The sequence below is a fragment of the Petaurus breviceps genome, unplaced genomic scaffold, assembly GCF_028583685.1.
Source record: "Petaurus breviceps papuanus isolate PSGF00001 unplaced genomic scaffold, PetGlider_PUasm1.0 90683, whole genome shotgun sequence".
Classification (NCBI taxonomy): Eukaryota; Metazoa; Chordata; class Mammalia; order Diprotodontia; family Petauridae; genus Petaurus; species Petaurus breviceps.
In genome coordinates this window covers 5,774,745-5,793,208 of record NW_027187308.1, presented here as the reverse complement: position 1 = coordinate 5,793,208, position 18,464 = coordinate 5,774,745, and the positions used below count along the sequence as shown (strand labels likewise).

Genomic DNA, 18,464 nt, shown 5'->3' with positions numbered 1-18,464 from the left:
GATATCTTTGCTCAAAGGGTTCAACCTAATCTCTGCCCTCATTAAGATGCTTTCTTACTCTTATTTCTCTCACATGCTATTCACTTTCCAAATGATCTGATTAATGACAGATCCTTCAAATACCTTCTCTAACAGGGTTCTTTAGTGTTTCCCCTCACTAATAGAATCTTTAACAGTCCCCTCTCTAAAGGATCTTCCTGCCTCAGACTCACTCACTAATTGTGTTTCTTGTCCTCCTGCTTACAGGACTTCTCTAACATATACACAGACACAGACAGACAGACAGACACACACAGAGTACATAAACCCCTTGACTCTTTACCTTGTCTCATTTCTTCGACCATCTCCATCCCCACTTTTACCACCTCCTTTCATCTGTATTTAGCTTGGAAGTATTTTTTGAAAACTTTTCTTCCTGCTTCCCAGAGAAGTTCCAGAATGAGATGGCATTGCCTGCCAGTCATGCCTACCTACTGTTCTCTCCACCACATACTCTATAAAATAAATCAGTCAAATTAGAGGTTTCCTAGGACCTCTTCCAGCTCTGATTTCCTATGATTATATGAGTAAGCTCTCTGCTCTCTTTAGTTTGAAAGAGACTGCCATCTTTCCTCAATTTGTGAGGAAAACTCCTAAGAGGAGTCTAAATTTTGGAATGATTTGGTGCTTTATGATAGGAATATCTATATTCAGATACTGAGTCTACCATATATTATTTAGTATGAAGTATTAGGAGGGATGGACATGACCTCGGGAACTCGTGGAGATGAGAGTGGGAGTTTTGATGAAGGAACCAAACCAAGATGAGGATAAATAGGATAGTTTTGTAAAGGAGAAGTTGGTAGTGAATGTAAATAGAGTTGACAAGTGCAAAGTATAAGCATTGCATTGTAATAGTAAATTTTAGCATGAATGAGGTTGGTTGGGATTACCTGCATGACATGTGTTCTAGTGACCACCAGGGAGCACTGTAGCTCAAACTAATGTATACTTATGAAATGGTGATTTGGAAGACACTCACAATCTGGCATAGTGGTCATAGGGTCACAACTTTTTTTATGGCCACATCACTCACGTTTGACCTTAACCCTAGGGCACACCTAATGTTCCCCTCAAGGTAGGTCAGGATGACTAGCCACAATCTCGAGTTGTTCCAAGAATGGTCCCAGAAGACAGGATCATAAGATCCTGGAATATTGTAACTGGGAAAGGACATTAGAGTGAATCTTCTTCCTTTCACAGCCATGGAAATTCAGATGTGTTACTTGTCTACACAATTAGTGGTGTAGGAGGGGTTAACAAGCAGTTTTCCTTGAGGTAACTAGATGGTGCAGTGGGTAGAATGCTGGGGTCTCTCTAGTAAGGAAGACCTGAGTTCATATTTAGCCTCAGGTAGTACTAGCTGTGTGACCCTGGGCAAGTCACCTAACCTTTGTCTGCCTCAGTTTCTTCAACTGTAAACTGCCTCGAAGGGTTTTTGTGAGGATCAAATGAGAGCACATTTGTAAAGTGCTTAGCACAGTTCTTGGCACATGGCACATGCTTAATAAATAAGTACTTGTTCCCTCCCGTGCAAGTCTGGTGCTCTTGCTCCACAGCCTCTCAAAGGCTTCTGTGGAGTGTCTGATCTTCAGCTTGGGGTGGGGGCCTGCATTTAATGCAATTCAGTTCGAATTCATAAAGCACTATATGCTGTGGGCAAGGTATTCTACTAGGCATTAGGATAGTGATTCCTAAAAGATGTGCCACAAAAGCCCCTTCTTCAGAAGACTTCTACGTTCCTCAGCCTCCACCCCACACCACCCTGAGCCGAAGTTCGCTGCCACTGTCTGCTTCTCCTGGGCTGGTGTTGGGAAGTTGGTAGTTGCAGCTTTATCCCCAGAAGTGTTCATTTTGCCAACTTAAATTTTTTTTTACTTTTTTTTTTTTGGAGTTGGGAAGGCAGGGCAATTGGGGTTAAATGATTTACCCAAGGTCACAAGACTAGTTTTGTGTTAAGTGTCTGAGACCAGGTTTGATCTCAGGTCCTCCTGACTCCAGGGCTGGTGCTCTATACACTGTGCCACCTAGCCGCCCCCTCAACTTAAATATCAAATATGCCACAATTTCTCATGGCAAAGAATGTTGTGCCATGTACACAAGAAGTTTGAGAACTGCTGTGCTAGGGATACAAAGACAAAATGAAAGACAGTCCTTGTCCTCAGTGAGCTTACATTTTATGGGGAGGATACAACTTTTTGTTGTTCAGTTGTATCTGACTCTTCATGACCCCATTTGGGGTTTTCTTGGCCAAGATTTTGGAGTGGTTTGCCATTTCTTTTTCCAGCTCATTTTACAGATGAGGAAACTGAGGCATATGGGGTTAAGTGACTTGCCCAGGGTCACACAGCTAGAAGTGTCTAAGGCCAGATATGAACTCATGAAGATGAGTGCTTGTCTTCAGGCCTGGCACTCTATCCACTGTGCCACCTAGCTGCCCCATATAACTTTCATCCAGGTAAATAAATACATTATAGTTTGAGAGGGGAAGAGAGCACTAAGTCCTTAAGAGGACTCAGGCTGGATCAGAACTTCCATAGCTAGATTGTGATCAGGAAACAATGCAAACTTATCATGATAATAGTAACAACTGGGGCCAGAAACTCCTGGGTTCAATTCCTACCTCTGACATATACTGGCCGAGACCTTGGGCAAGCCCTCAGTGCCTCAGGCAGTTCTCTGAGACTACAGTGTTGCAAAGAAAGTGTTGATTTGCTTGGGTTTTCTCTTGGTAGCAGTTACCAGTGCCCCTTAGGTCTTCAGATAGCAGTTCAGCATTTTCATATTCCTTACTAGTGGTTTCAAGGTTTCCTTTGACATGATCATCGTGATCTTTCTCTTGTATCACCAGAAATGTGTATTGTCCAGCAGATTTGTCAAGTGTTAAGAGGTTCTCCATCATATATTAGATACATGCCCTGGAAAGATAATTTACCTCTCTATTGCTAGTGTAATAGCCACTCTTGGTACTACAGTACCAGAAAGAAAAATCATGGGCATCTAGGTGGTACAGTGGATAGAGTGCCAGGCTTGAAGTCAGTAAGACTGAGTTCAAATCTGGCCTCAGACATTTATTACTTGTGTGACCCCGGGTAGGTTATTTAACCTTATTTGCCTCAGTTTCCTCATCTGTAAAATGAACTGGAGAAGGAAATGGCAAACTACTTCAGTGTCTTTGTCAAGAAAACCCTAAATGGGGTCACAAAGAGTCAGATGCAACTGAAGAACAACTCAACAACAAAGCCCCTCAGTGGGTACCTTCCACCATCACTACTAATCTTTTATTTTTTTGACCCTTATTGCTTGATCTCTCTCCTGATGGCATCTGTGGATCATGTGAGGATAGTCTGAATCTCAAGTAGCTGTTTCTTCTTTAGAGTATTCAATTCCTCAAGAAGAGCCTCACATATTACTTAGTTTTTTGTGTTTAATTATCCCTCTTACCTTTTTTCTTCCTCTTTAATCTTCCTCCTTCCTACCTTATAACATAGATCAGGATTTCCTTCTGATTGTTTAGCTTGTTTTTACTCTGTTTATTCCTATCTTCTTGACTTTCCCAAGGAAAATTTCCCAAGTTAATTTGCTCAACTGTTTTTGATTGGCAGTTAGCAACTTTCTGCCCACGACCTAGTGCAAAGACATTGCCTAATCCCTTGGGCTTAGGAATGGATAGGATATAGGCCATCGATGAAAAGGATTCACTCTAATGTGTCTTCCAGTTACAATATTCCAAGAACCTTTGATTCTGTCTTTTGGGAACCCTATTGGAGCAACTCTGGTCAGTGGCTAGATATCCTGACTCACCTTGAATGGAACATTAAATGTGCGTTAAGGTTAAGGCCAAACATGAATGAGATAGAGGGATGAGGGCCTGAAGGAAAGGGAGACAGTATTATGTCAGTATTGTTTTCTACCATGTTTTATTGCATATTACTATATATATATATATGTAAGTCTGCATAGACATGCACACATAGATATGCTTACATATACATGCATATGGAAACTCTCAAAGAATTTTTGCAGCTTCTCTCTTTTAAAAATATTAAGAAGTCATATTTTCTCAGTTTTTGTTTAGTCTTTGGTCTTGCCAGAATGGAAAACCTTTTTTCAGTACTTAATCAGTATCTTCATCTGAAGTCCTTTTACCATTCTTTTTAAACTGCCTTCTAAAAGGAAACTAAGTCAGCATTCAAGGAGGAACTTTATTCTCCCTCAAGACAGAATTATTATTGTTGTTTGTCCTTCATTCTTGCAGAGGAAGAGGTAGCAATAACCCAAGGACTGGGCAACTAGATGGCTTGGTGGATAGAGCTTTGAGCCTGGACTCAGGAAAACTTGAGTTCAAATGTAGCTTTAGACACTTACCGGCTGTGTGACCCTGGGCAAGTTACTTAACCTCTGTTTGCCTTAATGTACTGGAGAAGGCAATGGCAAATCACTTCAGTATCTTTGCCAAGAAAACTTTGTGGACAGTATGGTCTACAGAGTCCCAATGAGTGGGACACATCTGAACAACAAGAACTGGAAGACCATGATTAATTCACTTAAAAAGCTGTAATCTAGTGAGTGGTGAGCTTGATTAATATAGGCTTTTTATCCTGTTCTGGAATAAAATGAGACATTCCTAGGTCATTCAAGAGTTAAAAGGTTTACTTAGCCATAGCATAGAAAGGATGTCCAATAAGGATATTCCAGCATTTAGTTTGGGTAGATATTCCTCCTCCCCCACTGGAAATGGATCATATGGTCAGCAGGGCGAGGTGTTTCCTGGGACTTCCCTTCATTCCAGAGTGACCCTTTTTCATGTCTTAAGTGACTAGGAATATATGTTAATTTAATGGCTACCAGGAAGCTGTATGTAGGGTGGTACAGGCTATGCCTTAATGCCTCCCACCCCAAATCGAGTTTCAGGCTGGGGCAGAAATCAGCCCTACCCATGTCGGTAGGGGAAGTGAGGAGGACCCATGGGTATACAGTGGTCCTAGCAGTACTTGCTTCCCTTCATCCATGTCTTGACTGGGTTACAGAGATAATTGTCCAGGATACACCCAAAGTTGTTACTTTTGTGATAGAATTGTTGCTTGGATTTTGTCTTCCTGCTTAATCTTTTTTTTTTTTAAGCAATTGGGGTTAAGTAACTTGCCCAAGGTTACATGGCCAGTTTTTTTTGTGTGGGTATTAAGTATCTGAGGCCAGAACCGATCCTGGGTCCTCCCGACTCCGGGGCTGGCGCTCCTACTCACTGCGGCACCTAGCCACCCCCCCCCCACTTAATCTTGATAGTGAAATTTATCTTTGTTCTTGAACCTTAAAAATGTTAATTCAAAAATGGTTTGGGTAGAGAGTTTTTAAAAATTAAAAAAACCCATAGCTTTTAAAAGGCAAGATGGAACTCTTTCCCTTTTGATTTTTATCTGTCTAAACATAGATACTTAGAATTAATTTCTTAAATTTTATTTTATATTCAGATCTGCATTCTCTTTCTTCCCTCTCTGTACTGTTTCTCAACAAGAAAAACAAAACCCATTATAAACATGTATAGTCAAGCAAAACAAATTTTCAGAAGTCTCATTCTGCACGTCTAATTAATTTAGTTAATAAATTTAACTCTGGGAAAATATGCTCAAAATGCAGAATACTGGTTTTTTTCTTCCACAAAATACAAAGTCAGTTATATTATGTGTTAAATAGGATTTTGTGGAATGGATTGGGAACTGAACCATTACTTAAAACTTTATACTTCTGGGCAGGTAGATGCCTTAGTGGATAAAGCACTGATCCTGGAGTCATGAGGTCCTGAGTTCAAATTTGACCTTGAATACTTATTATCTGTGTGATCCTGAGCAAGTCACTTAATCCTGATTGCCTCAAAAACCTTACTCTGGGAATTTTTACTCTGAGTTCTAAACAGCTGACTTATAAATGAATCACAACCTAATTATAGTTTGACTGAAATAAAAATATTGCATCCAGAATATGACTCCTGCCTCAGATGACCATTGGGGGGCAATATAGGCATATGTTTTCACTTTTCTGTTATTGTCACATCCCTGAAGAATGAGTGTCATGTACAGTAATTTATTTGATTTGCTTGACTTACTTCTGATAGTAAATATAATTAACATTTAATTGAAATAATTATTGTTTCCAATGTGAAATGCAGCATTCTTAATAATAATGCACCTGATATATAGTAGAAAAGCAAGCCTTATTCCTGAATAATGCCTCCAGTTAACCAGTATGAAACCTTAGATGCCTTAGATGTGTAAATTTAGATTCTGAGTTTATGAACAATTGTCACATGTCTAAGGAGGAGCTTTCACTCTATATCTGGCACAATAGGACATCTTTAGCTAAAGTTCTTCGGAAAGAATGAGAAGCAGAAGAGTTCTAAGTAGCACAGATGGTACCAAGAGCTCTAGGTAATAGTTGAGCAGTTATACATTTGTTTCTGTGAAAGAAGATATATTACATTTTATTTGCTGACTCTTAAGAGTTTGGATTTCAAACACTAGACAGTAGGTAGACATTCAGAGTGTCTTTTAGTGTGGAACTCGGATTCTGGAAGGAAGCGATGTAAAAGAGAATTCAAAACTGCTCATTAAAAAAAAACACAACTATTTCAATGAGTAATATAAGCAACCAAGTGTAAACCTGCAACAAAAATCCAAGGAAAAATAAAAAAATGTCTTGGAAGCATTTTTGTTTTCAAAGTACATTGAAATGTATTCTATTCATACCCCCTTCAGTCATCTGAAGCTAGAAGAGTACGTGGTTCTAGTTAGGGGAAATTTTCTGAAGGGGGCAGTTGATCTGGACATCAAGTGATAGGGACTGGTAGGATATAGATGGACGGAGGAAGAAGGATAATACATAAATACGGATGAGCAAAGAGAGGAGGGCATAGGATATAAATAGTAAGGGCATGAGTAAGTCCAGTTTCTCAGGAGCACAGAGTATTGAAGAAAAGTACAGTGAAATTACATTGTAAAGATAGGCTGGAGATAGATCATGTTTGAATAGATAGATTGAATGTCAGGCTAAGAAGTTTGATGTGTATTTGGTGAACAGTGAAGGTTTTGAGCTGTGGAGTGATATGATCCCTCCCATCCACCAGAAGGATGTAAGGTGTATATAGTATAGATTAGATAGAGGCTGGACTGGAAGCATAGAGACTAGATAAGAGGCCGTTGCTGTAATCCAGGTGAGAGACTACATATGTATAAAACACTGGACAATAGATGGGCTACAAGAGACAGTTTTATGCCCTCATCACTGGTTTACTATGGACTAGTTATATAATTTCTCTGCAATTCAGGTTCTCTATTCGTAAAGTACCTGTATAAGTTGGCATCTGCCTCTGGTGAGAAATGAAACATTGCCTGTCAAATGTTTTGAATCTGATGCTTCTATTCACATAATTGCTTCTTTTGATCTTCTTCCATTTCTTTCAACCATAATGAGAATGTACATACCCAGAGGAAAAATTCAACTGCTTTTATCTTCCTTTCTCCCCAGAGCATCATCATACTCACTTCACACCTGTAAGAACAATACTTGCGTGTAATGCAGAGCCTTCTGTGTGTGACTGGACAAAGTGAGGGGGATTTCTTTTAGGTGTTAGAGCAAGAATAAAAAGTTACATGTATATCAACACATCTATGTCATCACACTGGGAATTTTTGTTCTGGCGTCTAGGAGATTTTCAATGCCTTTTTTTTTTTGTCTTTCCAGAAGCAAATGACCCTGAACCCTCTCAAAGCATGGAAAACTCCCCTTCTGGCTATTATTACAAAAACCAGTGGAGGCCTAGAAAGTTCAAGATGCACCAGTTTAATGAGCCTGACAACATTACAGAATGCTTACAAGGAAAAATGATCTATTTATTTGGTGACTCTACCATAAGGCAATGGTTTGACTATCTGATCACATTTGTTCCAGGTTGGTACTTTGGTTTTTCTAGCAGATACTTCTGCGATATAAGGAATAATTGTACATATAGCCAGGTATTTGGGGGCAGGATGGGGAAAGCATTCATGTAGGATAGAAAGGTGATGGCCTTCCCTCCTCACTAGAGAGGTGGGGAACTATGGGTACAGAATGTTGTACATGCTGTCAGAAGAGATTGTTGTCTTAGCTGGTTTTGCTTAACTGATTTTCTTTGATACAGGAGGAGGTTCTTAGGGTGAGAGGGGGAGAAGAGAATATTGGGAAGTGATTGTGATAGTAACAAAAGACATAAATAAAATGTTTAAAAAAGCAGAAAATAGTTGAAAGTTATCTAGTCTCAGTTCAAGAAAAAATGTCTGGTAGCTGATGTTACTAGGGGAAAATACAATGTTTTGCAGAGAACTGTGAGTCAGAGACCAGAGTTCTGATTGTAACTGCTGCTAACTAGATCTGTGACCTTGAAAGAGTCAGTTTCTTCCTCTTTGAAATGAAACGAAAACATTATAAGAATAGTATAGTTCCTCACATGCATATAGTTCTCTATTGTATATAAATGCTTTTCTCATAACAACTGTGGTGGGGAGGGCTGAGGGGAGGGTTGATTTAGTTCTTTTACTAAAATCATTCCAATACCCTCAGGTAGAAGGAATTTTCAAGGTGCTTTTAAAAACAGTCCAAAAGGTAAGAACCAATAAAAACCACTGGCAAAGAAGTTTAAAGAAAAGCAGCCATTAAGGAGATTACCTAGGGTCTCAGGAGCTTGTCAACAAAGTCTCAAAAACCTCTTTGATATTTCTGTTGCCCAAAGGACCCATAGCTGGCTGTCAGATCAGTCCACCTGGAAGCAAAGTTATACACAATTTCCCCGGGTCTGCAATCACAACTTTCTTGTTTACAACATTGCTGTCTGGTATTGTGAGAGTGTGGAGGGTTAACTCACACCTACCTAATTTCTGTCCCACAACAGTAACCCTGTGAGGTAGTCAGGGCATTATCCTCATTTTACAAGTGAAGAAACTGAGGCATAGAAATGTTATATGAGGGATGGCTAGGTGGCTCAGTAAATAGAGCACTGGCCCTGGAGTCAGGAGGACCTGAGTTCAAATCCAGCCTCAGACACTTGACACACTTACTAGCCATGTGACTTTGGGCAAGTCACTTAACTCCAATTGCCCTCCAAAAAGCAAAAAAAAAAAAAATGTTATGTGATTCATTCATGATTATAGCTAATGGCAGTCAGGATAGGAACTCAGACTTTCTGGGTGCATGTCCTGTGGTCTGTTTTTTTTAAAAGCAATTGGGGTTAAGTAACTTGCTTAAGGTTACACGGCCAGTTATTTCTGGGTGTGGTGCTAAGTATCTGAGCCTGGATTCGATCCCCAGGTCATCCCGATACTGGGGCCAGTGCTCTTACTCGCTGTGCTACCTGGCTGCCCCATGTCCTGTGGTCTTTCTTCTGTACTCCATGGCTTTTCAGATGATCTCTTAGTCTAAGTTTCTATGATTTAATTATGCAAAAATGTTGGCATCTTCTAGACCTTTGATTGGTTCATTTCCCAGCTTTACTTGGGAAGCAAGCAGGGAAAAGCATTGACATTAGATTTGTAAGCTCCTTGAGGGCAGGGATTGTCTGTTGGCTCTTTTTGTATCCTGTTGCTTATCATAGTGCCTTGTTCATAGTAGGTACTTAATAAATGTTTATTGATTGATTGACAGTTTCATGGTGGCTCTCTGCCTGGTCCACCACCATGTTTTCTCTTTTTCAACTGCCCTAATGCTGTAGATCAGCTAGGGAGAGGATTAACACGTACTAGAGAAATCTCTGGCATCTGCATTCTTCTAAAGGCCACAGAGCATCTATCCAGGATCAAGACTAGACATAGTAACTTTTTTTATTTGCCAACCACATGTCTTTTTTTACTTCTTACCTCATGGTGCTTTGGGTAAGTGGAAACGCTGCCCTCCATTAAATAAGATGCTAAATGGTTTAGGAGGGCTGTGTGTGTAGAGAATGAATTTGGGATTAGATTGAGGATGTTGTGAATTCTAAGGTTAGTTTTGAACCTCTTTCTAGTCTGCTATGTGTGGTTATCACTTAATTTATTGCATCAGAATGCTTATTGAAAGAGGCATACTCTCTGTTGCTTGGGGGGAAAAAGCTGCAATTACTAATTTATTTTTACAAAGGGAAGGAAGAAGTAGATCCTACCATAAAAGGAGAAAGAAACTCAGGTTTTTTTTTTTTTTTTTTAAGATAGTGATACAGCCTAGTCTAGTTTCAGAGAGCACAAAATCGAGAGTTCAGAGCTGGGGAAAACAGTGTGTGATTCCTCTCTGTTTTCCCTCCCACACATTCATTTACTCAATCAATCATTAATCACTTTTCCCTCTCAAGTCTCTCTCTGAAACATCTCTTACATCTGTCTTTTCCACTCTACTGGTACCATCAAAAATCAGCCTTTCGATCTCACTTGAATTGTTGCAAGCATCCTCGCTGGTTTCCCTGTCTCCTGTCTTCTCTTTCTCTAATCCACCTACACACAGGTTTCTGTGCACAAGGGTGTGGGGAGTTCAAGGGGGAGTGAAGGGAATAAGCATTTATAGAGGACCTACTATATTGCATTTATTATGTGCTAGGCACTATGCTAAGCAGTTTACAATTATTTCATATGATCCTCAAAATAACCTTGGGAGAGAGGTGCTATTATTTTCTCCTCATTTTTACATTGAGAAAACTAAGTCAAACAGATGTTAAATAACTTCTAGGGTCACCTAGCTAGTAAGTGTCTGAGGTCAGATTTGAACTCACACATTTGTCTCCAGATATAGAGCTTAATCTGTGTCACCTAACTGTTCAAATGACACTTGGTGCAGGAGCACTATCTTCACTCCACTGCTTATCAGCCTTCAATAGCTCCCTATTACTTATCAGATATATAACAGAATCCTTTACCTTATATTCTGTATCCTTCACAATCTGGCTCTGACTTATTATTTCAGATTTAACTTTCATGTACTTTAGGCTCCTGGACAGCTATGTGGCACAGTGAACAGAGTGCCAGGCCTGTAGTTAGGAAGACTCATCTTCCTGAGTTCAAATCTGGCCTCAGACACTTCCTAGCTGTGTGACCCTGGGCAAGTTACTTAACCTTGTTTGCCTCTGTTTCCTCATCTATAAAATGAGCTGGAGAAGGAAAGGGCAAACCACTCCAGTCTCCTTGCCAAGAAAACCCCAAATGGGGTCACAGAGTTGGATATGACTGAAACGACCTACCAACAACAATGCCCTAGACTCCTGCCATCTTTCAAAGACATTCCATGCTTTCCCACCTCTGCTCATACTGTTCTCTATGTAATTCCTTACCTCTTTCCTGATTTCTGTATGTTGGCAGCTTACCCATATTTCAAAGCCCAGTCCAAATGCCTTCTCCCTCAATGAGGCTTTTTCTGATTTACATAGCTGATAGTATTTTCTCTTATATCTGATCTGAAAACACTTTAAAAAACTTCATATTTTAATTTGTTTTAAATTCAACTGTGCCACATATCTCAGCTCTGTGTGATAGATTGTCTCAATTATCAGGATAATATATAGATTATCCTATAGAGACCCATAGGCTCACAGATCCAAAGCTGGAAGAAATCTGAGATTATTCCAGCAACTAACTTTTACAAATGAGAAAACAGAGGCCCAGGGAAGGAAGTTAAGTGACTTGCCTAAAGTAACACACGTTAAAAAGCTTTGAAGGTAGCATTTGAACCCAGGTCTCTTGGTTTCAGAGCCAGCCCTTGTTCTGCTATTCCACAGCACCTTCTTTGGGGTGTGTCTTTCTCTCCACTACCTAGTACTGATGGGTACTGTTTGTGGAATGATTGAAAACATGAAAACCATCAAGAAACATTAACTATCTACAGTGGAAGTTTGTTTATAGTACAGGTGCCAGGTACTGAACAAAGTCTGTTGTCATAGCCCAGGTCTGGTAGGAGGTTAAAAGCCTTTAGCTTTCTTCCAAAACTGGTTGGTCTTTTCTTTTGTGACTGAGAGGCATCAGAACCATCTTGATTGGTTTTGTGTTCTATAGCCATCAGTTGTTATCTAGGTAAAGCATAGTCCTGGTAATCAGACATGATCCATTCAGAAGGAAGAATGGGATTTATTAGTTTTGGGGGACTTCAGCTTTTATTCCGTTTAAGTGTGGCTGGAAGGTAAACAGTAATGAATTAAGTGGGAGGATTAAGAGAGGCCAAGGACTGCCCAAGACAACATTTCCTAAACTAATTTGGTCACAGAACGCTGTTGTGTTTGAAACTGACTTAATAAATACTGATCCAGGGAGACTGAGAGTATGAAAGGTTCCACAAATCAAATGGGATAGCTGGGTAATCTTGGAAGCATAATAGAGGAAATGAAGTTTATTTTCAATGACCCCCCCACCCTTGCCAATTGATGTCAGTACTAAATGTTTTTATTATGGACACCTTCTTAAAGGCATTAAATTAAATATCTAGGATTACAAAGGAAAACAATGATATTGAAGTACAGTTATCAAAATATATTAAAATAGCCAAGACTAAGAACTCTTGGATGTAGGGATTCAGAGGAGGAGTATTATGGCATTGCTGAGGGCTGGGGAAACCTGAGGTTTTGAAGAAGAGATACTATGTGCATTGGACCATGACGAAAGGGTAGGGTTTAGATAATGAGACTGGAAGGAGTAAAGTATTTCTTTTAGCTTGAGAGTTACTGATCTTTTTGCACCTGTTTGAGAGACAGATTTCTCTTTAGGGAAATTGACCTGGCCACAGTGTGAAACCAATAGATGAAAGACATGTCATTATTTCCTTGTTTCGTTTTCTTTTTCCTTTAATTAGTCTTTTGTTTTTACATCCCTCCCCCAGCACCCAGCAAGCCAGCCCCTGTAACAAAGAAGTAAAGAGAAAGAGAACAAAAAAAAGCAGTTCAGCAAAACCAATCAGATGTTGACCATGTCTGCCAGTATATGAAGTAGTCCATATCCATAGTCCCTCCCTTTGTAGTGAAGGGAAAGAGGTTCATTTTCTCAACTATTCTCTAGGGTCAAGCTTAAGTATAGTCAGACAGCGTTCATTTTCATTGTTCTTTCCATTTACATGATGGCAATCATTCTTTATATTATTTTCCTGGCTCTGTTTATTCCACTCCAAATCCTCCTTTGCTTTTCTGAATTCATCATGTTTGTTATATTTTATGATGTAGTAATAGTCCATTATATTAATGTGTCACAATTTGTTTAGTTATTCTACAATTTATACTTTCCTCCATTTTCAGTTCAATGAGCAGTTCCATAGCATTTGCTGTGTGCCCAGCACTAATTCTCTGCCCTTATTTAACACTAGTGCCTTTCCTCTGTTGAATATTTCCAATTTGTCTTGTATCTATATTATTTCCCCCATTAGATTGTGAACTCCTTGAAAGTAGGGACTGTCCTTTGCCTTTCTTTGTTTCCCTAGGGCTTAGCATGGCACCTAGAACATAAAAGATTCTTAATAAATGCTTATATAAATAAATGGTTAATAATAAGCCTGTCTTACAAAGTTTACATTTCACTTCTTGGGACAATGAAATGAAAGTAGCAGGCAGATTTTCTTGAATGCAGTAACCGCCTAATACAGCAAGGTTTCTTGGTCTGGTGGACAATGTTACACTTAAATGAGCTTTTATTTTTTCCTCTAAGGAGGAGCTATGGATGCAGAAAACCTCAGTGGTCACATTTCTTGCAATTGAACTTTTTTTTTTTTTAAGTAAGTTCAGTCTTCAACTATATTAGAGTAATAAGGTAATAGGTTTAAAGGGGTTAGTAGCATCGTAAATTTAGAACTGCAGGGGACCTCAGAGGCTTATCGATGATACTAGCTCCTTTTTTTTCACGAAACTGTAAGTCATGTGACTCACCCAAGGTAACATGTAATAAGTGGCAGAACTAATAGTTGAAAGCAGGCTTTTTCAATCCAAATTAAAGGCTCTTTCAACTATACCACCCCAGTGAAGCATTTTCTTCTTCCATTTCCTTTGTAAATAAATAAATACTATCCAAGCAAACCCTTCCTCTTCACATTTTAGAAGTTCCTAGTGGACAACTTTTATTTTGTTTTCATTCAGATAGACATTCTTTGATTTCTTTAGGTAAGTGGGGTAAGAGAGAAAAGTATTCTATTTTTATTGTTGAACATCTTTATGCAAATATATGTTTCAGATTTGGTGGAGTTTAACCTGGGCAGTCCTAAAAATGTGGGCCCCTACCTCGCAGTGGATTTGAAACACAACATTTTGCTGCGATACCGCTGTCATGGGCCTCCCATCCGATTCACTACTGTCTTAAGCAACGAGCTACACTATGTGGCCAACGAGCTGAACAGGATTGTGGGAGGGAGGAGCACCGTGGTGGCCATAGCCATATGGTCTCACTTCAGCACCTTCCCCTTAGAAGTTTATATCCGGCGATTGAGAAACATTCGCCGGGCAGTTGTCCGGCTCCTAGACCGAAGCCCAAAGACTGTGGTAGTTATCCGAACAGCCAATGTCCAAGAACTGGGGCCTGAAGTTAGCCTTTTCAACAGTGACTGGTTCTCCTTTCAGCTGGACACCATTCTAAGGAAGATGTTCTCGGGGGTAGGCGTGTACTTAGTGGATGCCTGGGAGATGACGCTTGCCCACTACCTACCACACAAGCTGCATCCAGATGTGGTGATTGTCAAGAACCAACTTGACATGTTCTTGTCTTTTGTATGTCCAGCGAAGACTTAACTTCTCCCTTTGGGGAGTCCTTCTAGGGGTATTGTTGGCATTAAATTGAGTGAAAAGTGTTTCGTTCTTGTGTTCATATATTTCCTGGGTTTGGCCTGGCAGGTAGACTTCCAAGTATTTTATATTGTCTATAGTTATTTTAATTGGAATTTCTCTTTCTATCTCTTACTTATGGGCTTTGTTGGTAATATATAGAAATGCTGATGATTTATGTGGGTTTATTTATATCTTGCAACTTTGTGAAAGTTGTTAATTATTTCAAGTAGTTTTTTAGTTGATTTTCTAGGATTTTTTAAGTATATCATCATGTCATCTGCAAAGAGTGATAGTTTTGTTTCCTCACTGCCTATTCTAATTCCTTCATTTTCTTTTTCTTCTCATTGTTAAAACTAACATTTTCAGTACAATATTGAATAATAGAATGATAATGGGCATCCTTGTTTCACCCCTGGTCTTATTGGGAAGGCTTATAACCTATCCCTATTACAAATAATGCCTACTGATGGTTTTAGAGGTACTACTAACCCATTTTAAGAAGAGCTCCATTTATTCCTATGATCTCTAGTGTTTCTATTGAGATAATCATATGATTTCTGTTGGTTTTGTTATTGATATGGTCAATTATGCTGATAGTTTTCTTAATATTGAACCAGTCCTGCATTCCTGTTATAAATCCCACATGGTCATAGTATATGATCCTGGTCATATATTGCTGTAATCGCCTTGCTAATATTTTATTTAAAATTTTTGCATCAATATTCATTAGGGAAATTGTTCTATAATTTTCTTTCTCTGTTTTTGCTCTTTCAGGATTAGGTCACATTTGTGTCATAAAAGGAATTTGGTAGGACTTTGCCTATTTTCCCAAATAGTTTAAGTGGTATTGGCATTAATTGTTCTTTAAATGTTTGGTAAAATTCACTTGTAAATCCATCTGGCCCTGGGGTTTTTTCTTAGGGTTCATTGATGACTTATTCAATTTCTTTTTCTAAAATGGGTTTATTTAATTATTCTGTTTCCTCTTTTGTTAATCTGGACAATTTATAATTTAAAAAAATATTCATACATTTCATTTAGATAAATGCCAGATTTATTGGCATTCAATTGGGCAAAATAGCTCCTCATTATTGCTTTAATTTCTTCTTCATTGGTGATGAAAGCACATTTTTCATTTTTGATGCTTGCTTTTTGGTTTTCTTCTTTCTTTTTAAAATCAAATTAGCCAAAAGTTTATCCTTTTTGCTGCTTTTTTTCTTAAAACCAGATCTTAATTTCATTTATTAGTTCAGTGTTTTTTTACTTTCAGCTTTATTAATCTCATCTTTGGTTTTCAGGATTTCTAATTTGGTGTTTAATTGTGTATTTTTAACTTGTTCTTTTTCTAGTTTTTTTAGTTGCTTATTGAATTCATTGATCTGTTCTGTCTCTATTTTATTGCTGTAAGCATTTAGAAATGTACATTTTCCTCTCAGTACTGTTTTGGCTGCATCCTGTAAATTTTGGTATGTTGTCTCATTATTATCATTCTCCTTGATGAAATTTTTGATTGTTTCTGTGATTTGTTCTTTGACCCTCTCAAAGTTTTAGTTTCCAATTAATTTTTAATCTATCTTTCCTTGACCTTTTGTTAAATATAGTTTTTATTGCATCATGATCTGAAGAGGATGCAGTTAATATTTCTTTCTTTCTGTATTTGATTATGAAGTTTTTGTGTCCTATTACATGGTCAATTTTTGTGTAGGTGCCATGTACCACTGAGAAAATGTATATTCCTTTCTATCTCCATTCAGTTTTCTCCAGTGGTTTATCATCTTTAACTTTTCTAAAATTCTGTTCCCCTCCTTAACTTCTTTCTTGCTTTTTTTTTGGTTAGATTTCCCTGGTTCTGAGAGGGGAAAGTTGAGGTCCTCCACTAGTATAGTTTTACTGTCTCTTTCCCCCTGTTACCATAACTCATTTAACTCCTTTAGAAATTTGGATGTTATACCATCTGGTGCATATATATTTAGTATTGTTATTAATTCATCATCTATTGTTGTCTTTTAGCAAGATGTAGTTTCTTTCCTTGTCTCTTTTAATTAGATCTATTTTTGCTTGTAATTCTTCTGAGATCATGATTGCTGCTCCTTTTTTTTACTTCAGCTGAAGCATAATATATTCTGCTCCACCCTTTTACCTTTATTCTGTGTGTGTTTCTGCTGCAAATGTTTCTTGTAAACAAAATATTGTAGGATTCTTGTCTTTAATCCACTCTGCTATCTACTTCTGTTTTATGGGAGAGTTCATCCCATTCACATTCACAGTTATGATTGCTGTGTATTTTCCCCGATCCTATTTTCCCCCTGTTTATACTTTTGTCTCTCTCCCCTTTCACCCTATCCTTCCTCATGTCACCTCCCTCATTCTGCCCTCCCTTCTATCAGCCTCCCCACCCCATCTTTTCTTGTCCCCCTCCTCTCCTACTTTCCTATAAGGTAAGATAGATTTTTATACCCAGCAGAGTGTGTATGTTATTTCCTCTTTGAGTTGTCATTAAATTGAATGAAAATGTCCTTTTCATCCTTTACTCCATATGGAAGCTACAGTTGGAGAAATGACTAAAAAGGCTCTACTTCATGTAATAGCTTTATATGATAGTAAGGAGAGGGCTTTTATAAATTCAGGTATTAATTCATGCCTTTTTAGCTGTGGGAATACCATCTCAAAATAATGGCAATAATGTCATAAGTATCCATTCACCATATCAACATTGTGACCAAAGAGCAGGGGTTCTTAATTCTGTGTGTGTGTGTGTATGTGTGTGAGGGATAACTTTAGCATTCTGTTGAAGCCTATGGATTCATTGTCAGAATAATGTTTTTAAGTGTGAAAAAAAAAATACATAATATTAGAAGTAGTTTTCAAAATATAAAAAAGTCACTGACCCCAAGTTAAGAAGCCCTGCCAAGAAGATAATTAATATATTTGTTCAGAAAACCTTTTTTTGCAGAGGACTGCTGTTCTCAAGAGTGTAATATGTAAATTAGTCTAGGTGATGAACAGACAACTTTGGTTACAAAAGGAGTATTTCTAATCTCAACATCAGGGATAGTTGAGCACCTTTGAGTGCTATGAGTGAATGTTCTTATCCAGTATCTTAGGAGATAAGGCTAAGATATAGTTTTTGTGTCTTCTCTGAGCATGCTGGAGAACATTGGACTACTTTGTGTTGGGAGATCCTCTTCTTGATCTCTTAGTGAAATGCCTTGAAAAAGCCATTATGCTTAGTAAAACTTTTATTTAATGATCTTTTAAATAAGAAAATGTATATTTATACATACACACACACTATTTTCTGCTTTTCTGTTATACAGCATATGCTATTATCAGATAACTGAAGCAAAAGAAAGTTAATAATGTGAAGACAGTGATCATAAAACAAATACTCTAAATTGATGCTTGCACTGTGTGATTATGTCTAATAGATTCAGTTACATATGCCACAATAATTTACTCAACAATGACCAGTGGCTGCTGTCTATTATTAATGTTCTCAAGTTTTAGACTTTTTAAAGATTTATCCTTCCATAAAGAAAGCTAATGATTCACATAAAGTTGTGGTGACAAATTCCATAGATTTAAAAAAGAAACTTTATTTATTTATTTTTTGTCTTTATTAATTTGTTTGTTTACTTTTAGCTTACAAGAT

The 18,464-nt window shown here is 38.2% G+C and overlaps 1 protein-coding gene across 4 annotated transcripts in view; it reads left to right on the top strand.

Annotated features, from left to right (window-relative positions):
• NXPE3 (neurexophilin and PC-esterase domain family member 3) overlaps positions 1-14,835 on the top strand; it is a 45,838-nt gene extending 31,003 nt beyond the window's left edge. For all 4 annotated transcript variants that reach the window (XM_069065314.1, XM_069065311.1, XM_069065312.1 and 1 more), the window contains 2 exons: positions 7,777-7,983; positions 14,226-14,835. In XM_069065314.1, the coding sequence (XP_068921415.1) occupies positions 7,777-7,983; positions 14,226-14,776 (758 nt within the window). In that variant the 3' untranslated portion in view covers positions 14,777-14,835. The remainder of the gene's footprint in view (positions 1-7,776; positions 7,984-14,225) is intronic.
• Positions 14,836-18,464: the final 3,629 nt, after the last annotated feature.